Source organism: Typopeltis vanoorti, chromosome 19, assembly GCF_054136105.1.
Source record: "Typopeltis vanoorti isolate ZY-2024b chromosome 19, IOZ_Tvanoo_1.0, whole genome shotgun sequence".
In the NCBI taxonomy this organism is placed as follows: domain Eukaryota; kingdom Metazoa; phylum Arthropoda; class Arachnida; order Uropygi; family Thelyphonidae; genus Typopeltis; species Typopeltis vanoorti.
The window spans coordinates 9,114,173-9,138,855 of record NC_143567.1 but is presented as its reverse complement, the minus strand read 5'-3'; the positions used below and the strand labels follow the sequence as shown (position 1 = coordinate 9,138,855).

Genomic DNA, 24,683 nt, shown 5'->3' with positions numbered 1-24,683 from the left:
TGTGATCTTCTAATAGGCTGGATACTTTTGTCTCATAGTCGGTCTTATTCATGATTACAATAGCTTTTCCTTTATCGGCCTTAGAAATGGATATTGTATTATCTTTTCTTAAAGAAGTTAGACCTTTAATTTCAGCTTTTGAATAACGAAGTCGCAACTTCAAAACGTAGTTTGTTGGCATCTTCGCTAGTCCTGATAGATTGTGTTCTATATTATGTAAGAAATCAAGATAAGGAATGCTATGAGACAAAAGTATCCAGCTTTTGTATACACCATGAAAAAGTATCAATTGATTCTAACATATATTCCTATCAACAAAATTTCTTCTTTATTACCTTCTACAAAGGATAAACCGTCTTCTCGATCTTTGGCTGGCGTTTACCAAATACCTTGCGAATGCGATGTCTCTTATTTTGGACAAACTGGCTGTTCTTTGGAAAAAAGAATAAAAGAACATCAATATTATATTGATTATAACAAACCTCTGAAGTCTGGTCTGGTGCAGCACAGCATTGAGTACTCATAGTGTCCAGTGGGATAAAGCAGTTCTCCTCCATTGATGCAGATTCAAATATGAATGCTTATTCAAAGACAGTTGTGAAACTATCTTACACCGACCGAATGTAAATAGAAATGACTGTATGTCTCTCTCAAAGATCTGGGAGACTTTTATCTTATGTAAAAAACATTTATCTTAATAGATTAAATTTGTTATTTCTATTATTTCCTAGCATGCAGTAACAATTTTATTTTAATAGGTGATCCACCGAACGTTTTGCTGGTATTTCCATTCCTATTACTGTTACAGACACTGAAGATGTACCATTAATTTTAGTACGAAATATCTGTCCTTTTAATGATTAAAGATATCACTGCGGTTTTTACGTGTTGCTTTATTATTTAATTACTATGCCACAGGTTCCACTAAAAATCAAAATATGTTTTGTTTGCTTAATAGAGACCTTGTATAAAGGTCTATTAAACAAATAGAGACCTTTATACAAATATTGTATAGAGGCATTGTACAAAGATCAGTTGCCTGATCTTTGTACAATGCACTGCCTCGCAAAAACTTCGAACCTGTTTGTTTAGAATTTAGGGAATTACCACGCGTGTTAATTAATCCCATGATAAAATTTTAGCTATATCCTACAGGTGCTATAACATATCTCTGATGCTCAACATCTAGAATTCCGGTTGCACAGTCATTAATCAAATAAATTTTCCTGTTTTCTGTTAGCGTAGGAGATTGTTATCTGTACCAGTGAATTAGCTTAGTTCATAGACTTATTCATCAGCAGCATCACCGTTTGTAGCAATCGTAAGCTTAAAGTGATGATACTAAGAAAAGATTAAGGAATTAAGACTGCCACACACTACAAGTTAAGATATAACAAAGGCACAGTCAACGTCACGTTTTTAACAAGGGCGCAGACAACAGGATTTAATCCACAATGAAGCAGTTTTGTGCTTCATTGTGGAAAGTGAGGCAGTTTTCAACAAGGATCAAGGCGGTAGAAGTGTGATATATTTAAAAATTGTCAATTCCATTGTAAAGCATGAATATGGATAGCATGACTTCTGACCCCTACTAGTAATACCACGATGGGTGACAGGGAGTTTTTTTAGAACAATCAACCCTCACCTTATCATACCACAATTATCTGGGGACAATAACGATGATGTTTTGTCTTTCTTAAATTTTGTAGAAGAGCTAAGAAATATCGGTAACTGGTTGGACTTTCAGCTGTTGATCCTACTGAGGAATAAACTGGTTGGAAGGGCCAAGAGTTTTTTGCATTCATCTCCGGTTCTCTGAGACACCCTGGAATACAAGAAATTCAAGGACCCCTGATTTCTCAGTTTTCCAAAGTACAAAGCGTGGGTCCGAACCTGTGGAAGTTGCAAAAATGTGCCCAAGAAAGAAAGGAAACTGTCACAGACTTTTATAACCGATTATTAAATCTGGTGAATGGTCTAAACGTTTCCAAGGAAGATAAAGACCGTCTTGATTGCGCTGTGTTCAACCATTTCAGGTTTGGAATAAGGGAAGAGTATAAGGAAACTGCTTATAAGAAGAATATAAAAAAATTTAGAAGAGTGTTTCCTCGCTGTAAAGGAAAGAGAAAAGTGGCTAGACGACTTCCATCCCCCCCACGAACCCCAACCAGGTGCATACAATAAGGAAGGAAAATGAATCTAAATCTGACACAAAGGGAGAAGAGGACTCGGACGTCTCGAAAGGAAAATCAAATGAACACTGAAGAGAGAAAAGTGGGGACAGAAACAATGTGTTGTTCGTAAGTAAATTACAGGATGAATAACTAACCAACCAGGAATTTGTAAACATCTCTGACACGGGGTAATTGCGTTTGCTGATCAAGCGGGGGTGGAGAAATTACACAAGCCTGTACTTGAATGACTTGATTCTCTCATCAAGCAACTGGAGGAACTCAGGGCCAAACCCTCCAGGGACACATAAGTCAGGAAAGAGAAGACAGAGATTGGAAAAGCAGGAGACCCCCCCCCCCCCCCCAAGTGTTACAATTGTAACAGGTTTGGGCATATTGCCAGGAACTGCTTCAAAAATTGGAGAAACACAACTAGAAATGAGTGGTACGAGTCAAATAGTGCATTCACTCGCCGCTACTCCACACTAACAGACCAAGGAAAATGGGAAGGAATCTTGGAGAGTGGCAAAAGAAATCCATGATGGTAATTTGGGATGAGATAAAAGGAGTATTGTGTAATGTTCTAACGGATACAGGTTCCCAAGTATCTGTGATTACAGGAACATTTTTCAAAAGAATAAGATCCCGAATCTCGAATTTTGTAACTACTAAAAAGACCAGTCAAATTGTCAGGGATTTCTAATCCCAAAGTCAATTCTCAAAGAAAGGTGACAGTCAACATGAGGTTGCCTGATTTTGGTCTGAATGTCTCACAAGAGTTGTTAATTCTCCCAGAAACTTCTCGCCTGCACGCTCAGGTGATTTTTGGTACTGACTTCCTAGAGAAATACAGGTTCTCTTGTGATTTTGGCACCAAGGAAGTTTCTTTAATGGGAAGAAGATAGTCGAGTAGAGAGGGAGGCACCCAGAGGAGACAGATATCCAAAACTAAATATGGAAAGGGTCAAAAGAATAACTATATAGATGAAGGAAACAATCAAAGCAAGGATTTTGGGGTTGTGTGTTGCAAAGACAACTCTGCCCCTTTGCAGGATTCCTCAGTAGAAGGAGATTATCACCAAGAAACTCAGAACGAAGCCCATATCATCATGAGCGTTCAAGTAGCAGATGATGAGAGTGAAAAGAAGGAGCCTGCAGAAGAAAACAGTAGTTGCACAATCAAAATGCACATTATTGAGATTGATAAGAGAAGCAGAAACAGATATCCTCATCATCGAGATTGCAAAAGGCCTCATACCCCAACCATGCATAGGAGAAATCTCGTGGGCAGAAAATGCAATGACTCAGGCAACATCAGGACTAAGAAACCCAATAACATCATGGAAGGGAAAGACGGTAGCTGGACCGCACTTAAACAGGTGGTCCCAGAGAAGGTTTCCATGATGTATAGGAAGTAAAGGAACTTGCCTCGTGCACCAACACTATAATGATCTTTCCCAAACAGGTCTAGCATACTTGGTTGTTGAAAAGCAAAGTGCCAGTGCAGAGGTGTGCTGTACTTGCACCCTATTGAGATGATGTTAATCGGCACAGAATATTATTACATGTTTGAGTTTTAGTTGCCGTCTTCTCTATGTGTTGCAATTTAAGGTCTTATCTAGTGTAACACCTAGGTAACTCGGATTTAGATAGTTGACCAATTTCATACCATTCCATTCTATATTCAACTCTCTCCTCACCTCCCTATTATTGAGATGGAAAAGACACATTTGTGTTTTACCGGTGTTTGGTTTCAGTTGGTTTTCCTTATAGTAAACTGTAAGGGCTTCTAGTTCTTGTGTGAGCTGCTTCTCAATAACACTCAATTTTATCAAAGGATTTGCTTGATGAACTATTGCCCAGTTATCTGCATATAAGAAGGCTCTTGACTGTGGGTTTATAGGTTAGTCATTAGCATATATATTGAAGAGGAGGGGGGGGGAGAGCACACTTCCCTGAGGTAGATCATTTTTCTGGATACGCCATCTGCTCTTTTTTCCTTGAAAATCAACAAAGAATCTCCTACTAAACAGCAGCCACCTAAATGCTTCTACTAACCGATAGCTGTTTGTCATGCTGTCAGTTTTGACTATAAGCCTTCTAAGATTTAGTGTGTCATATGCTGCTGTCAAATCTGATTACAGCTCCTGTTGCTAATCCTCTTTCAAAGCCATTTTCAATAAACTGTGTTAAGACATACTTAACACATACTGGTAAAGAGACAAGATACCAATTTCAAACTGTCCATTTACAAAAAGCCTACAGATACTGGACGATATCTACATTATTCTTCAAACCATCATAGGTCACATAAATATCGCATCATCCATATGTTGGGAAATAGAGTCCGCAAATTTGTCTCAGACGAAGACGAGGTTCAGACAGAACTGTCTCAAATTGTTACAACACTATCTCAAAATGGATATCCTCTAAACATTATCAACAAATTCCTGTGTAAAGCTAACCAACGACAGCAAGAAACGGTCTCCCAGCAGGTTTCAACGGCCATCATCCCATTGATGGGTTCAGTTTTTCCACCAATATAGCGAGATTGTTAAAAGCTCATAACATCAGAGTGGTATTTAAACCAACTACTAGCATTAGACAGGTGTTAAGATCTCCTAAGGATAGTGTTCCGTTTTACAAATATCCAGGTGTGTATAATATTTCATGTACGTGTAGCCTCTCCTATATTAGACAAACTTCAAGAAGCCTCGAAATCAGACAGAAAGAACATGTTGGAGATGCCAATCATAACAGGATGATCACCTCCGGTTTAGCGCATCACTTTTCAACTTCTAACCATTCTATAGACTGGGAAAATAGTTCTATACCCTACATAGACGATGATTTCAGACACCAATTATTCAAAGAAGCAACAGTAGTCCTACGAACAGGCAGCAACCTAAACAGAAATCAAGGTGCCATATTGAATGAGACTTGGAAAAATTTAATCAATTCACTCAGTTTGACGGAACTACAGTACGCCAACAATCATATAACGCGTGTTCAGGACAATGACTAAAGATTTGCAATAAATGCTGACATTGTCACGCGAACGTATCAACTTAGCTACCTTATAGTTACTAACGGTTTTGTATTCTTTATATTTTGTGCATTTATAATTTTTTTGTGTTTACTGTTCAAGCCTTGAGAAAGCTAGACAGTTGCTAGCGAAACTGGTAGGCGTTTTTATATGAACATATATAGTAATTAAAAAAACCTATGGTCACATAAACAATAATAAGTCTTATATTTTAACACTTCATGACCAAATATGAATACTTTAATAAGTAGTTCTGTTCATAAAGTAAACTAATAAATTGAAGTTATGATGTATGATTAAATAAAATTCCATTGTATATTTTAGTTCAAATACGATAAAATATCTTCAAAGGCTAATGGAAGTGTGAAGAAAGGAGTTATATTTGCTACTTATTCTTCTCTCATTGGTGAAAGCCAATCAGGAGGAAAGTATGGAACACGTCTGAAGCAGCTATTACATTGGTGTGGTGAAGATTTCGAAGGAGTTGTATCCCTTTTTCATTTTTTAAGTTCTAGTAAATTTTTCTTCATAATTTATTTTTAGTACTATGTTTCATTTTATCATGTATAATAATAATATTATTATTATTAAGAGAAACCTTCAGGGAGTCGGGAACTCATCAAGGGAGGCCACATATTACTTGCACAAAGTGTCATACCTGTTCTTGAATACATTCACACTACCTGCGATCACCATCTCCAATGGTAATTCATTTCAATCACCTACCACTCCGAGTGAAAAAATTTAGCCCCCCCCCCCCCCTTCTTGACAGCATTCATTTTCAACTTTCAAGAATGCCCTCTCATCCTTTCGCCACCCTTGATAAAATGAAAAATTCTACCTATTTACTGATATCTTATAGGACCCTTTTAGAAATTTGTCTCAATGGCATCACCCTTCTTTCTCCTCCTTGCTAGTGTCTGCATTCCACAAATTCTCAAGCTGTCTTCATAATTTGTATTCCACAATCCTGATATCATTTTTAACACACTCCTTAGCACTCACTTCACTGTATCAGAATCACCATGGAGACCAAACCTGTGTACAATCAAGTGAGATCTTATCAAGGCTTTGTGAAGAGGCAAAATGGCTTATCTTTTCATATAAAGGTTCATGTCAGCATTTCATTATCCTATGAGTTGTATTTGCAGTTTTTGCTATATAGTCCTTTAACTTCAACTACCTATGTACTAAACACTAAGATCCCTAACTTGATCAGTGTTTCTTCTAGCATAATCCAGCCAATATAACATGACATTGGATATCTCATCACACCAACATGCATGACTTTACATTTACTAGCATTGAACTGACAGCCATTTTCACATGCCCAGGGTTTCAGCTTATTCAAATCATTTTGCAAGTGCTGTATAGCAGCGACAGTTTCCTGATTATCTTGCCTGTCTTTGCATCATCAGCAAATAGTTGTATGTCATCTGTCAAATCATTCTGAATGTCATTAATGCAAAGATTGAATAATAGTGGACTAAGGACTGATTTCTGTGGTACACCACTGGTCATATGAAATCTTGCAGACTCGCATCCTCCATATACTATATATTGATATCTGTCATTCAGCCATCCTCTTATCCATGCTAATATTTTATAGTCCAATTCCATATTCTCCAATTTATGCAACAGTTTTCTATGTTGTATTCTGTCAAAAGCCTTACCTTAGCAAAGTCCTTCATGACCTCCCCTAAGTAAAAACTCATTCTGTTCATTGCCTGAACAGCCTCAAGAATTATTAGAAAAGTTCTAGGTACCACCCCAAAGTTGAGAGCTGTAGTTTGGGTGAATTTGGGATTTGTGCACAGTAATGTCTTGAGCAAAAAATGATACCAAGTTTTTTTTTTAAAGCTGGGAATGTTAGAGAAGTGATGTAATTATGCCAGAAAGGTTAGCAGTATGAGTCACTTCTCTAACACCCCCAACTTAATAGTCAAGGCCAGATAGACTAGATCTCTCTTCTGAAATTGAGCATTATTATAGGTAAGGAGAAAATTAAAATTTTTTTTGTTATTATTATTATTATTACATGATACCTTCAAGAAGTCTAAGGTCTCATGGGAGGGTGCTTCACTCCACTATCACTTAATCCTCCATCTACACACAATGCCACTAGCCCATTTACACACTATGCTGTCTTGAAGGAAGACTGCATTGTCATCGCCCCCATTGAAGGTTGGTGCGGAAATCAGTGCTTAAGGAACTTATTGTTCTCAGAGCTTGAGTAAGTTGAGTGGAGAGTGCTGTCATCAGCAAAACTATGAATAGGGTTTAAGGTCAGTCAGAGAATGTCATTGATATATAAAGAATAATAAAGCCTTGAGGAACACCTGCATTAATAGGAAAATCTGAAGAGAGAACACTTTCCACCATTACACATAGCAAACGACCTGAGAGAAACTGGCAATCCAGTTACAAGGGGAAGAAGGCCATGAGATGGCAATTTGCTGAGAAGCATTCAATTCCAAACCCTATCAAATGCCTTGGAAATGTCAAGTACTACAGTAGGTTTCTTCACACCTTTCCATGGCACATGTCCAGTGGTGGGTATATAGGCAAGGAGATCTGTTGTTGAACTTGATTGGAAAAATTCATATTGGTTGGCACTGATTAGCTGACTCTTCTTCAGGTGTTGAAGAAGTTGACTGTTGAGAACCTTCTCCATTACTTTAGACAACACTGAAATTAGAGTAACAAGTGGATAATTTGATGGTACACACTTATCACCTTTTTTGGAATTGACTATATGAGATCTGCCTCTATGCTGTAGGGTGGATACCAGTTAATATAATGTGCTGTAGATTATGTAAATGATGACGAACAAGTATTAGTTCAGGAGAAGCAAAGCACTTCTTTGGAGCACAGTTAGTGGGATTCCATTAGGAATAAAAGCCTTTTTTGGTAATTTTGTGTTTTTTGTATCGTAAATTTAAAGAAAATAAATTATTGGTGTTAGAAAAAAGTATCTGATCAAGCTGACATTTTTTAATGTGATTATCATCCATGAAAGGTTATTATTAAACCTATGGTACATTTGTACCATGGTGAGCTGAGGATTTTTTTTTCCATTTTTATCAATTATATATATGCGTGTATATACAGGTATCCCTCGATGTTATTGCGTTAATCAAATCTAATAATCAATGATAAAAATTACAATTCGTCCATGATCGATTACTGTATTAATAATTCGTTTTATATGGTACTTTTTTAGGAAAGATAAAAAAATGAATGCAAAGTAAATGTTTAATAAATACTTGTACCTACATTAGAAGTTATCAAATGAAGTTATCAAGAGTTGTTTGAACAGTCTTAGTTTTTTTTCTTATTGGCAAATTGACTCTCCAGACCTCAGCAAACAAGCAATAAAACATAAAGAAAAAACACTGCAAATATAAAACATGATGGTACAAATTAAGTGGATATTGAATCCAACATTATTTCATAGCCGAATATAGAAACTACAAGAGTTTCGTGCCGAATATATTTCGTGACACTAAAAGTTTCGGCAGATGCAAGCATAAGCAACCTCATGGACAACTTGTAGTAAAGGTGAAGTAAGCTCCAAATCACTTTCCTTAGTATTTTCCATAAATGTAAAACACATCTCCTAGAGGACATGTATGATAAATATTGAATCTAACATTATTTCATAGCCAAATATAGAAACTGGAAGAGTTTCGTGCCAAATATATAAAAACTAAAAGTTTCAGCTGATGCAAGCATAAGCATCCTTATGGGCAACTTGTAGTAAAGGTGGAGTAAGCTCCAGATCACTTTCATTAGTATTTTCCATAAATATAAAGCACATCTCCTAGAGGACATGTATGATAAATAAGCCTTTGGCTCTCTATTTCAGTAATACATGATGTTTTATTTATTTTCAGTTACAATCTAGAAATTATTGCACAAAGAATAAAAAAAAAAAGTACTATAGTAACATCGGAGGTCACGGTATATCTCTCAGATACGACTTGCTGTCAAATATCACAAACCTTTACATAACACGTGTTAAACCAATCTGACAGCAAAAAACAGTGCGGAATATCACTCGTAACATATGAATGCACAGCTATTCATGACCTCCAAGCTATACACTGAATTGTGTAAGAATATTTATATTAAACGTTTTGCATGTATCTGTCAGATCAGCTGTGAGCTCCGCAGGGTTAAAGGCGTGTTAATCAAAACTCTTGCTGCGCATATCAAGGGATTGCCGCAATTAATTTTGCCGCGTTAAGCAAGAGATACTTGTATATTGTAATTTTTTATTTATTTTTACATAGTCCAGAAACCCTGCTCTAGAGACCAAACTTGGAACTTTTTTCAGCCATTTCAGGTCTCCAATAAGTGGGGCAGTAGTCTCACATTGGGCGATGAAATTCATCTTCCATCTAAAGACAATCACAAACATGTCCACAGTACAATTTGAACCTGTGATCTGTTGGTTGGAAAGTGACATGCTAACCGCTTGGCCAACCAGGCTGACAGGGGAAAAGTAAATGATCACTGAGAAAACAAACGTGTATCATTCCCCAATATGCAAATCTACAATTGTCTACACATGCATAAAGCATAGAGAAAATGTTCATAACAGTGACATCACATGCCCATTTAGGTTGGGTGTGTTGTCATGTGGCTTATGCAGCCTGTGCTGCAAATTTCACCTCATTTTGACCATACGATTGCATTTTTCTTGGTATATGAAAGTTTTAAGAGTGCATGGTGCATCACTGCTTATCTTAATTGTCCAATGCAATTAATTGTAGGATAACTTTGAATAATTTAATTTATCAATTAATATAATTTTAAGAATGGAAAGCATAAAGGTCAAATGAAAAATAGCTATTCTTCGCATGTGCTGTTTATGTGAGAAGCACAAATTGTTTACGCTTCATGGTGAGATTAGATTATCATTGGCAAATGCTAGAATGAAACACAGATAATTTTAATTTTGATACAATTTTTAAATACAGCCATATAACACTCACAGAAATCAGAAAAAGTAGTAATTTAAGAAATTATTATTTTTCCAGATTGAACTTAAAAAAGGCTGAAATAACTCGTTTTACGTACTTATTTATACACAAATTCAAACTTTCGACTATAATCCTAAAATCCACAAAGCTCTGGCAGAAAACGGACATTCAGTATATCGTCAACAGTGTTTCCTATTGTAAATATGGGCAAAAAAGTTATAATTATTTATAGGAAATTACTTGTCTATATCCTAAACAGGTCAAGTCAGTTCACACTTGACGCACACAAAACAGATGAAACTCAGAAAACAAAAACAGCAACTCATGACAATAACCAATCACAGCCACTAATTTCTGGGTGCGAAATTACCTCACCTTCTAGGTGGTTTAAAACCACTGGAATGCTAAGAGTTTGACTGAACAGATCAAATTCTTTGAGTTTGAACTCAAAGGTGTCCGTATTTGTGACTGCACACCTGGGCTATTTATGCTAATGTGATGCAATGTTTATGCGTCGAAAAGTGTCCCTTTCATGAAGGATATTATAGGTACAGCACAAGTTTCTCCGAACCTTTACATGGTATGTGTTCAGTGGTGGGTGATGTATGCTACAAGTTCAGCTGTAGGTCTTGAATGGCAGAATCCATACTGGTGGTCACTGATTAATTGGTGTGCTTCTAAGTATTGGAGGAGTTGGCTATTGATAACCATCTCCATTATTTTGGAGAGGGCAGAGGTTGATGATAGTTGGTCAATAGTTTGATGATAGACATCTATCACACTTTTTCTTGGAATAGGATGGATATGAGATTGCTTCCATGCATTGGGATAAGTAGCAGATATATATATATAATAAATTATAGAGACGATGATGATAGGTGTTAGCTCTGGAGTACAATTTGAAAGATGCCATCAGGGCCTGAAGACTTTTTAGTATTGAAGTTATTTAGTAGTTTTCTGATGACGTTTTGTTAAAACACTACAGTAGGCATACGATACTTAGATTTAGATTCCGGTATGGTAGGATGTGATTTCCCTTTGTCATCTATGTTGGAGTTTGAGGAAAAGAGTTATGCCAGGAGATCAGCTTTATCTTTGGGTAAAGTAATAGTGGTGCTGAGCGGATGAGAGAGCTGGAAGTGCAGGAGAGCAGAAGTTGTGTCCAATGGTCTTAGCAAGTGACAAAAAGGCACAGCTTCCATTTGGACTAGAGACAAGTTTTCTGCTGGTGGCCTTTATGAAATCAGATTTGGATCTGCTGATGACTGATTTGCATATATTGCATACTTTGGTACAGGCAGTGTATAAAGCTGGAGTTCTTAGTGCAAGCCACATGCAGTAAGCTGTATTTTTTTTTTGACTGTTTTGACACATTTTTGTTTGAACCAGGGCTTGGAAAGTGGATGAGGATTTTGGATTGTGAATGGGTCAAGTGAGTGATGGCAATAGTCAGACCAAGGAAAGCAGAAGTAGAAATTCCAGATGTCATCACATTTGGCTCCGTTGTAGCGCCAGAGGATGCGAGGTTGGGAGTAGTTAGAGGAGGGTCATTCTGTGAAAGTGGAGACTTGTACAAAATTGTGGTCTGAGTTACTTAGAGGAGAGATGACCTCTACAGTGTATCTAGAAGAACTGGTCAAAAAAGAGACCTTTTTGATATAACTTATTGCAAAAATTTCTGCTTCTTGTCCTGCTTGGTTGGTGTTAGAGAAGCCATTTGGAATTGTGTCCATTGAGATTAGCCAGGAAGATGACCTCACTATTTGGATAGCAGGATTGTAGGTGGTTGAGTTTCATGGAAAGGAATGTGAAGAAATCTGAGTAGTTATCAGTGTTTGGAGATTAATAAATGCAACAAATGAATGTTACTAAATGGGGCAAGGTTTCCTTGCCCCATTTAGCTCTTAGCTCCATAGGCCTAACTCTAACTGATAAGGCCTCAGTAAAAGTTCAGATTGGTCTGAGTTAGTGACCCTTCCCATAATGCGTGGCAAATATACCCATCCAAAAGGAAATGTGTTGTGCATTATGATTGTTGATTCCCCCAATTTTTTTCAGATCTCTGTATTTGAATTTGTAATAAATTTAATAAATTTTTACCAAATCATCTTGCTGGGAAATTAAAAGTTGTAATGTTGCTGCACTGTATTATCCATTTGATGAGATTTCACTGTGCTGTTTATGAGTATGACTTACTAATATTACTCTATTATTTTCAGAATTGGCCTACTCTAACACCTTTCTCTGTGTAAGCAGAGTAATCTGTTAGGCTATATGTCAAAATTAGTAACCTTAATTTACACTTAGATTGTTTTTGATGAATGTCATAAAGCCAAAAACCTTTGTCCAGTAGGCTCAAGTAAGCCAACTAAAACTGGTTTGAAAGTACTAGAGCTGCAAAATAAACTTCCAAGAGCTCGTGTTGTCTATGCAAGTGCTACAGGTGAGTAAAATTTGATGTGAATTATTTAAAAAAGAATAAATTAAAAACAAATCAATCAGTTGTTCAAATAAGTCCCTCTTTTATTCAGAATTTAATTCATAATGATTTATAATGCAGTTCAGATTGCATTATGAATCATTAGAGTTGCAATTAGCAGTTGCATGATATTTTTCAGCTTTTGTGTTATAGTTTTCAGATGAGAAACATTATCGCAAGTTGAAAGATTAGACTATTGTGTGGCATGTGTGTGTTTCATTTTAGGTGATTGTTACTGCATGACCATGACTACCTTTGTCAGCATTATTGATAAATGACTTGTTCCATTCCAAACGATGTTTCTATGATGGTATTTTCATATAAAATAATAAATGGTAGGTAAAATTAAAGAATTTCAAACAGAATCGAAGAGAAAACTAAGAAGCATTAATGGAAAAGAATTAGAGAAATACCATGTCAACATAATTTGTGTTATTGAGACTAAGAAGAACAAAATATATAAAATCTTTATGAATAACATACTTGCACTGAATAAATATAAGGGCACTCAAGATCATCAAAAGGAGGGAAGCTGTAGTATTCATCATTGTACATATACTTCTTAAATGAGAGCCAATTTCAGGTAGTGATGATGCATATTTCAGAATGGGAAAAAGCTGGAGAAGTGACTTATTTCATATTAGTGCTTCATGGTATAAACACCAAAATTTGAAAAAATAAATTAATCATAGAACTTACTAATTTAAAACGGACCTTAGGGATCTCCATAACACCTTTTTACTCAATGACTACAGCCTTTGTAAAGTAGATAAAATACTACATACACCTCCCATCCCTCTTACAACCAACATACAGGATCACAGCAAAACTATTCCAGTCTTATATATATATCAAGGGCACATTAGAAAAGATAGCTGAAATTCTCTACAAATACAGATATGATCACCATGCTACTTTCAAACCACTCATGTAGCTAGTATCTTCATCTTCTCTCTTAATGATTAACTTTATCCTCTTTCACCTCCTGGAGTTCATAAAGTTCCTTGTGCCTGTAGTTTGGTCTACTTTGGACAGATTTGTAGATCAGTTAACATTTGCCTTGAAGAACACAAAAGTTACATCCATGATCAACTTTATGGCAAGTCAGGACTAACTGACCATGCTCTAGATACTCCTTCACGTAGAATTAAATTGAAGAAGACATTGGTTTTACCCATAAGTTGCTATAGGTCTGAAAGACTATTTTTAGAATCAGCATATGTTATGAAGCATTCCCCAACCTCAACAAGTATTCATCATCCCATATTCCACAAAGTAATAGTGTAGATATTAGGAAATGTTCCTTACAGAAATCTCTCTTACTCAGACCTTGATTTCAGCTCTGTAAGTGAAGCACTAGTCCAACTTTTTATATTGTCTGTCCAGTTTATTCTAGGTTTCTGTGTTTTTTGAGTTCCTGAAATAAGTCCAAGAACTTGTATTGGTAGGCCATTCTCAACAAGTATGGTTGCACAAATTTACCAAATGTCTGCGAGACAGTCATTCTGAGACCAGATAGCTTGACTTCTCCAAGTCAACTTTACAGTTAACCTGCCCATGGAGGGCACCTTGTTAGGACATTAATTCTATGTCAGTTACAAATCGAATTGCTTCTAGTGTTTTAGTGTAGCGATTGTGTGCTTGTCATAATTATAATTTTTATTCCCATCTCTTAGTCTTATTTATTCTGTGAAGTACTAATATAAATAATTAACAACACTTATCAAGCCTTTCGTTGTATGAGAGACTTACTGGTGTGTACATGATTTCATGAGAACTGATAGAGAAGTGGAGAAATTTTTTTGAGTCATTAGAAAGAACAGCTAATGGGAAGGTGGGGAGGGATGTTTCTGTTGGTGATCTGAACAGCAGAGTAGGAAATAAATCCCAGACATATTGGGATATTTTGGGAAGATTTTGGAGTAAATATTACAGTAATAATGGTAAGCTTCTACTTGATTTCTTCTTGGGTCATGAACAAGTCATTAGTAACACCATGTTTCAGTATAAAAATATACATAAATTCATGTGGAGATAACACACAAAACAACAAAAGTCTGGGTTATTTTATTGTCTTTTCACTGTAATACAAGGCCAGAGGGTCAAGGATATGTGAAATAGGAAGTGACCACCCAGTATTGAGCAGATGAGAGTGAATATCAGAGTTGATTTAAAAAAAAAAAAAAAAAAACTGGCATAGACTGAAAGCTACAAATATTATTGGGGGGGGGGGGGATTTCAGAACAAGAGCCAAGTGCAGAATCTGAAGAAAACACTGACTCAAGAAGCAGTGACATCAGCAAAGAGATGGTATAAAAAAGTTGTTTATTATGTCTCCAAGTAATTACTTTGAAAAATTATTAAATGAAGTAACCATTGCTAGAAATTAGTATAAAATGTTCTATTAGTTATGATGGAATGAATATATTAAGAAGTGCATACCTATACTTGAGGTAGATAAAGCCATCAGAAACTTGAAATGCTGGAATATTGTGTTATAAAAGTTTTGGAGTAGCTGTGCTAATCTGTGGTCACTAAATCCCAGATAATTGGAGTTTAGATGTCATCGTACCAATTTATAAAAAAGGAAATCAATTCAATGATTGTCTTATCTTCAGTAAACTTTATTTCTGTGAAACATAGTCTGTGGTGACCACAATTTGCTAAAACAAAAATTGGTATACATATGTTTGGCTTTCATGGGGTTACTTAAAGGTCATGACTAGATAACTGGGAGGATTCCATATATCCTTTTTGGAATATGGAGAACTGATCGAGACCACTGATGTCAGTCCATTTCTCACTTTTGCATGGTGCATCCCATTAGTAGGTTCGATCACTTGTGTTTGGTTGATATTCAATATTCAAATTCACGATCTTCAATTCAAAGATCTGCACTCTCAGCTGATGAAAGAAGCAGACAAATGAATGATGAATGCCACCCACTATTCGGCCAGACCACAATGCCTCAAAGACTAAGATTCCGACATAGTGCTTCATGATATAAACACCAAGATATGAAAAAATAAATTAATCCATAGAACTTACTAATTTAAAACTTCCTAGCAACTGTTGAGCCACCTGAAAACTCTCCAGAGACAAGACTTCAACAATGGCCTACACTATATCCTGAGAATAATACTAGTATTCCAACAGCTGAACATCTTCCACATGGTGCCCACTTAGACTGGAATATTTGGAAAAGCCTCAACAGACTTCAAACAACTGGATGCTGCAAACAAAACTCATCAAATGGAGCTACCTTACTGGACCAGATAATTGTGAGTGTGGGACAACCTAGTCCATGGAACACCTTCTTTCTTGTCCCTTTCTTCAATCACCTTGCACAAAAGAGGACCTTATATCCTACACAGAAAGAGCAGTTGATTGTACAAGATACTAGAGGAACATCTGACCATATTTATTGATTTAATTTATGTATAGTTTCTTTCTTCATATTTTACTTGTTATTCCCTGTATAATTCACCTATCACATTTAAGCTGTTCTCATTTGTAATATATCCTAATTTGTTGTAAATAATGTTGTACCACTTACTACTGTACCACTTGTGTTTGGATACGAAATAAATAAATTAGTAGGTATCTGTCAAAATACTGAATGGCAATTATTCTGTATTGGCTTAAACCAAAAGACAGCTAGGATACAAGATGAAATTTCATGCTGGCCAGCAGTGTTGCTCATTTAAACAAACCTTCCCCATGATTTTCATCATAAAATCAAGGCACAAACTGAAAAGTAAGCTTCTGGAACAGTCTCAACTTCACCTATCTACAGAATTCAAGATTGGCAAATCAATTGTTTTAGCAGTTTACTGAAACAAAACAGGTGAAAATTTTCAAAATAACAAGTATATTCAAGTATGTTGTATATTCAAGCAATAATGATCCAGGAAAGGAACAATTAGCCATAGAATTTAGTGCTAAACAATCTGGAATGACAGGTAGTTGCATGTAGAGTGATACAATGCAAAAACATGAAAATGGGAAGTGAATTACCCATGACTCAACAGAGCGTCGGAGAAATAGAGGAATTTTGCAAATCATTAGAGAAGGTATCTGACCTAAAGATAAAGGAAAAGTTTTCATTGTTGGAAATCTGAACAGCAGATCAAGAAATGAATAGCAGAAATGCAGAAATATTTCAGGAAAATTTGGAGAAAAGGGTAAAGCTGAAAAGATATCCAACAGACAGCTTACAATTAATGATAATGGTAAAGTACCTGAGAATGATAAAGTACCTGCTGAATTTCTGTTCAGGGGACAAATTAGTCATTGCCAATATAATGTTCCAGCATAAAGATGTGCACAGCTAACATGTGAAAACAAAACACATGAAATAAGAAAACTAATTGACTGTTATTGTTAATAGTGATGTTTTCATGCTTATTCAGAATACAAGATTATACATGGGATTTGGGATTAGTAATGTTCAGTATGTAGTTTTGAACAGGATGAAATACAATATCGTATTGAAAAGCAAACTGTGTAAAAAAAAAGTGTTATCTCTGCTGTTATTCATCATCTATATGGATCACATTATGAAGGGAAGTGGCATTAGGTTGATATCTAACTTAGATATGTTAATCTTAGCTCCTTACCTCATACAGATGATAATATACTCTTAAATAAATCCAGTACAAGTCTACAAGATTTCTTAATTTGTTCCAGAACTGCCGGAACAAATTTGGTATGAAAATCAGTATTAAAAACACTAGGAAACTAGACAGGAATACTGAAAATATCAGTGAATGGGAAACCTATAGAACAAGTAAAACATTTCAGATCACTAAATACTATTTTAAAAATAGTATTTAGTGATGATTGCAAATTAAATATAGAAGTAGACACCAGAATTAGCAAAACCTGCTAATAGTTGGAAGTCAACTGTATATTGGACAAATTTCAAATGAAAATATTGGACATTGTGACTAATTTATGTGCTTCCCCTTCCCCCCTCTGATATTCATTTTTCATGATATTCACAATGATTCTGTGATATAATTGTTTTTCCTTTGTGATTATTATCTCATCTCATCTTCCTTATACCCTCTTTTACCTTGCGGTGTCGAGGGTCCAATGATCATCGGACCTCACTCCGTTTACAGGATAAGGTGGTCAGCCTTATGCCCCGGTGTATCCTATGGTGTTGAGTTCTCAAGGCCAGTTTGTTTGCTTTGCGGGATGAAAAACCCCAGAATAAACTGGGGGAAAAACCCTGCTGTCCACGCCCAAGACTGGCTAACTTGGCTATGGCTGAGGAAGATCCTTCAGCTCCTCATGTCACCGACGGGAATCGAACCTAGGACACTTGTTCCCCAGGCATATGGTTGCAAAGCGCATAGCCACTAGGCTAACCGCGCGGACTGTGATTATTATTTCCATGTATAATAAATTATATGTTGTTGTGTCCCATTTTACGATTTTTATTCTATCTAGTAATTTCCTCTTATCTATGTTCTTCTATTATCTACGCACGAGATACCACAAAACTTATACTAATATCTAAGTTATTTCTTCCCTTAATACCCCTAATATTTGTATTTTTACGGCGCCTTTTGGAATATTTAGTTTAAGATATTATATACAAAAACAAGGAGAAAGAACTCAAATATGTCTGAAAGTAACTATGTTGCAGTCGTGACACTTTATCTCGTTTCTTAACATTAATCTCCCGCGTGATTAGGTTCGTATTTTTCAAGTGGTGCATTGGACAGCAATTTCAGACAACTCTTTTATCATTGAACAAAGGTTTATTGAATTCCCTAACATGGTACAATTCAATTTTTATAATTACTCAATTTAATGCTAAACTAAATACTTACAAACTAACATTAGCTTATTACAAGTGATTAGGCTATGATCCTATAATGGGTATTACGATCATGCCGCCATAACAATTCAACACATAAATTCACTTGACATGGACAAATAAGATTAATTCACACTATTTAACTATTCAAACTTAAGTAGATTAACTAAACCATTTACTGCATTAACACATGACTAGTATTACAATCATGCTGCCATACACATTCAACACGTAAATTCATTTGACATGGACAAATAAGATTAATTCACACTATTTAACTATTCAAACTTAAGTACATTAACTAAACCCTTTTCTGCACTAACACACAACTATGACATTTTAACTTTCCAATACATTACAATAGACATGCAAAATTCTCAGGATACTTAATTTTTCACACAACATTAACACTAGCCAGCTTACTTTTAATATATTCTGTCAGATACTAAAGTCCTAGTATAAATTTTCCTTGGTCACTTCAACAGTTCTGTATTAGAATAATGATACTTATCACAGACAAATTTTAGTTAACATTAGATGTATTTTATAGTACCTTTCTTTCTTGGGTTTTTCACATGGGCCTTTACCTTCTTCTGATTGAACTAGCTTGGTGTAACCTCTCCGATAATCTGCTTCTTCTACACTCCCTTTGGAATTGAACTTGGCTTACGCGATCTTAACTTTTCATAACTCTGGACACACTTTGAATCATCTATATATCGGCTGTGCAACTTGCCACGTGGACATCGATTTCTTTACTTCTTTCCGTTTTTCGTAGTTGTCACTGAAGTTGGAACACAAAGAATATGCTTTCTTTTCCTCGACTATATGGCATTCTTCGCTTCTCACATAGGAAATACGGAACCGAAATTCCGCTCACTTTTGTTTCCATGTTGTGACACCGGAGATATAACCCCTATCTCGCCATTCAGAAATCACCGTGAAATCCCTACGAAAGAGCTCGCGAAGGACCTTCTGGAACAGAATCAAAACCAAAGCCAAAAAAGCATTGGGGGGGGGGGGGGGGTTTCCAACCCTTTTATACCTGTTCTCCTAATGGCACTCTTTCTAACTTCTTTTCTCCGCCCCCTACTTGTTTTTACTTCACCGACCAATTAGGGTGACGTTTTTCTGCCAACCGTCCTTTGATCGGCGAGCCCGTAACGATGTCTCAATCCGGGAATCGGCCCTGAGCGATAGTCTGTTGTTTTCCTTTGCTAGCCTCTAATTTAATTCCCTTTCCAAAAATTTTCTATGAACTTACTTAATAACTTAATTTCTAGCCTCTCACATACCATTTCTTATGACTAACCCTTTTCTGTCTTATTTATTTAACTTTTCTCATTTAAATCATATCACAATATTAATATATTCTTTCTTTTGTTAGTTAGTTTAACAAACATCTTTATTTTTTATATATTTTATTGGATGCATGAATCTTTCTTTTTCTTTTAATTAATTCAACTATTATCTTTTATGCAGGATTTTTAATTTATTTTATTTATTCTTCATGTTACGCCATGATAGCTGAGAATTCTATATTCTTAAGATATCAGCGTGTAACAATGTAATGCAACTGGAAATTTTAAAGGAAAATGTAGCATGAAGTTCCTAGTCTAGCCATAAATACTGTTACAACTTGAACAGCATGTAACCCTTTAATCTATCAGTGAATCATTTACAACTTTCAGCATATACAAACCGCATGTATGATGTGCATATAGCAACACTCAATGTTCGAAATGTCCCCTTTATGCCTTCACACATACCTGAAGTCTGTGGCGCCACATATCAATGGGCACGCACAACATCCAGTAGAAATATTGTCATTACTCGCTCCAAATCCACCTTCAGGCTGGCAATGCTGGGGGAGGGGTTATTTCTTGAAGGTTACTCTCTCAAGCTCGAACCTCAATTTGAAGTCCAGCAAATTCGAATCAGAACTTACAGACGGCCAATCAGGTGGTGATATGTGGTTAGGCATATTCGCCTCCAACCATTGTTGTGTGGCTTGTGTGCAGGGGAAAAGTCCTTTTGGAAGCTCCACTGCTTACTATGAAACAAGGTGTTGTTCAAGGACATGCCACAGGTTCCAGCATGGTGTTGATACACTTTGGCAAAGGTTTTGACCCCTTTCTTGCAGAAATGCAAATTGGTTATCCCTGATACATTCCTCCCATCAAACCATCACTGACACCAGATGATGATCCGGGGTGTTTTGGCATTTGCTGTGTGACCATCCATGACTTATGCCTGATCATTTTGGTGGTTAAACAACTCTTCTGTGATGAGGATATCTCTGTGTCCATTGTTCACATAACCTTTATTTTATCGCCATCTTCCACATAAGTTGTGATGTTTGGATGTGTCCAGCAGAATAATGATAGGTTCTCATTCCCAGGTCATCAGTTACTGTCATCCTGACATTGTTCTCTGCAAAACTTCATCTCTCGTGACATCACTTTCTGTGTTCTCACAGGATTATGGCAGAGGCGTTCCTTCACAGCCTTAACAAGCTGTTTGCATCCTAATGCAGTGTGACTGACCTATTGTTTGGTGAGATATGTCTTCTGTATCGTTATAACAGTTAATAATCCGATACACAAATATCCTACTGATCCCAAGTATTTTTAACATGTTGAAAATAACAGGTGGCTGCATTCCAACCTTCTGAAGTGCTATTAGAGCTACATGGTTCTCATAATCTTCCTACTGCATGTTAACCCATACAGCTAGATAATGCTCTCTCTCTCTCTCTGTCTACTAATGAACATGTAAATGTTGACTGCACACAGCACCAATAATAGGACCAGGCTTATGCACTTCTGTAGGCAACATGGTGGTGTGCGGAAGTTGTAAGAGTATTTATGGCAAGATCATGTCGTTTTTTTTTTTTTTTTAATATCATAAAACTAGGCGAAAACTATTTTCGAATAAAAAAGTCCATTTGCAATTGCTCAAATGAGATGTTTCTAAGATTTTCAGCATTTTTATGCCAATATTAAGTGTACTTTGATGAATTCTTTACAAATAGGTGCTACTGAACCAAAGAATATGGCTTATATGGCACGATTAGGACTGTGGGGAGAAGGTACTCCCTTTCCTAAATTTGATAATTTTATCTCAACAGTAGAAAGAAGAGGAATGGGTGCCATGGAACTTGTTGCAATGGAAATGAAGGTAATGAAAAAATAGCTTTAGAAGGTTTGCTACATTTTTGATTTAAAACAATTCATGGTAAATGATAAATTTTATCTTCTTTAAATGATTATTATTATTATAGAAACCCAAATGCAGTTTGAAGACTCATTGCTGAAATCCTCCTAACCATTATTCATCCAGTTGTCATCACATTTCTTAAACTCATTCAGTTGAGAAAGCACTCACAATTGCTTCTAATAACATATTCTTTTTATTCACAGTTCTTCAAGGAAAAAAAAATAAAATAAAATTTATTTATGCTCTTATGCGTTTGTTAACTACACACTCTTATGTAGCTTCCAAGAATGAACCCTGTGTTCTCTCTTTCTTGTCATGTACTTGAAAATTTCTTCATATCCGTAAGTATTTTGTTTCTATTATACGAGGGTATGCTGAAAAGTTGTGATAATCACCACGAAGGAATTGAGGTAGAACCATATAATTTACACATTATTCTACATAATCCCGATAAAGTGTTATACACTTGTTACGATGCTACAGCATCATTTGCAATCTTCTGAGAAAAAAGTCTTTCCCTTGTTGCACAAATCACTCCTCAGCTGCTGCAGATATTACTTCATCATCTGTGGTAAATTTTTTTCCTTTCAAGTGTTTTTGGGAAACAGGAAATAGTCAGATGGGACCAGATCTTGTAAATAGGATGGGTGAGGCAAACATCGAAAGCCCAAGTTGTTATTGTCTGTTTCATGAGCAGTATTGAGCAGGTACATTGTCCTGCAAAAGCAACATGCCTCTGGTCAGTTTCCCACAGCATTTTTCCTTCAGTACCTCTTTCAGTTTCTTCAGAGCTGTTGAATAAACTGCTGCTGTAACAGTTTCACCTTTTTTTGAGGTACTTGGTGAGGATTAAACCATCCATATCCCAAAAAGAAAATGGCAAGAATCTTCCCTGCTGATTTTTGGATTTGGAACTACTTTGGAGTGAAGACACAAAAGTTCTCCACAGTATCAGCTGTTGTCTGGTCTCTGGGGGTCATAGTGATGAAGCCATGTTTCATCAGCAGTCACAATACGAGCCAAAAAATTTGCATCTGGTTTCTCAAAATGACCCAAAATCCCTTGAGATGACGGCACACGTTCTCTCCTTTGGTCGGCATTCAAACTTTTGGGGAGCCACTTTGCTGAGAACTTCTGCATGTCCACCAGATGTTGGTGAATAATGACCCCAACTTGTTCCCTGGATATCCCTAGAGTCTTTGCAATGTTTTTGGCCAGTATTCATCTGTCATCAAGGATCATGGCATGCACTGCATCGATGTTTTCTGGTGTGATCGCTGCGAAAGGTCTTCCTGAATTGGGGACATCTGTTGTCTCAGGATGCCCAGATTTAAACTTGGCCACCCATCTGGCAAATGTGGGATATGCTGGGACACAGTCCCCTAAAATCTCACTCAAAGTTTGGTGAATCTCAGCTGTGTACTTCACTTGCAGCACAAAAAACTTAATAGCGACCCGCATCTTTATGTCTTCGAATTTCTTCAAAACATCTGACATGTCTTATGTATCCTAAAAGAAAAAGAACAAATTATTACAATTTGATGAAATGTGGGTTGAAGGGTTTTAAGATATGTTCTTTTTTGTGGTTATATCAGTTGCTTTAATATAATTTTTATTCTAGGTGTTTATCAGAACTTTTCAGCCCTCCCTTGTATCTCCACGTTTTTGTCTATCAACTAATACAGTACTTGTGACCCATAAATTTTCATTCTGTCCTCATATGAAGCACTCCACAGACCAGTCACGTCACCATTTTGTCACTCACTTTTATATCCTTTGCAATATTTTCACCTCCCCAAGCAACTCATGCAACTAAATCTGTGTACAGTGCTTCATATGTCTTGAGGGGAAAATAACTTTCTTGTTTCCACATGTCATTATGTTCTTCACCATCTAAGTTGATTCTTTGAGGTCCTTGTGAGTTTCCTGCATTTCAGTTCCATCACCATTTTGTCACTCACTTCTATATCCTTTCCAATATTTTCACAACCCCAAGCAACTCATGTGAAAAATTACAGTAAATTTTTTTCTTATATTCCAAAGTGCAAAAACGTTACACTTTGCCGCATTAAATTTGCACCAGTATCTTCTGTACAAAAAAGACAATGGTGGAAATTTAATGGTAGTTAGTCTGTTTAAATCATTCTACTGGATCTCTACATCACTTTTACTTTCTCCCCAGTTTTGCATATCAGCAGTACTAAACAACTGGATGTCTAAACTCATCTACATATTATTTCATCATCATCATCATTCGTATCAAGGATTTAGGCCTAGCATGGCCTGTTCCGGCTTAGAAGTCATCATTTAAGAGGACATCCTGGTTTTCTTTTTCCTAATGACTTGTACTTTAAGGCTTGTTTTGGTAATCTTTCTGTTTTCATTCTTTGAACGTGTTCCATCCATTTATGTTTATATTTTTAAATTTTTTCTATTACTAGTTCTTGGTTTAATTCTTTCATAATATCTTCGTTTCTTTTGTGATCAAATAAGGTATACTTTGCAGTTTTTCTCATAAAATTCATTTCTGCTGTTGTTAATCTTTGTTTGTCTTTTTGTTTTATTGTCCACATTTCGCTTCCATACATTAAGACTGGTTGGGCTAATGTATTGTATACATTTAGCCTGGTTTGTTTTTGAACTAGGTTTGGTTTAAATATAGAGTTAATTACACCTGTTATTTTTAAATATTTTTCAATTTTCACGATTATATCTTTTTCATTTTCATATGTGATCATACATCCTAGGTAGTTAAATGAATTCACCTGTTCTAAGATCTTGTTATCTATTACTATTTTAGTTCTTGCTGGATCTTGTCCATTAAAGGCCATAGTTTTTGATTTTTTTGTTGATATTATCATACCATAATCTTTGGATATCTCATTTAGATCTAAAATAGCTTTCTGTAAGTTATCTTCAGAATTTGTAATTATTATTTGGTCGTCAGCAA

General features: G+C 36.0%; 1 protein-coding gene across 1 annotated transcript in view; it reads left to right on the top strand.

The window, feature by feature from the left end:
* The window catches only part of LOC150095842 (protein strawberry notch homolog 1-like), a 447,536-nt gene that overhangs the window by 116,045 nt on the left and 306,808 nt on the right, over positions 1-24,683 (top strand). The window contains exons 7-9 of the mRNA XM_090408811.1: positions 5,542-5,703; positions 12,513-12,648; positions 21,549-21,694. Coding sequence (XP_090264937.1) covers positions 5,542-5,703; positions 12,513-12,648; positions 21,549-21,694 — 444 coding nt within the window. The remainder of the gene's footprint in view (positions 1-5,541; positions 5,704-12,512; positions 12,649-21,548; positions 21,695-24,683) is intronic.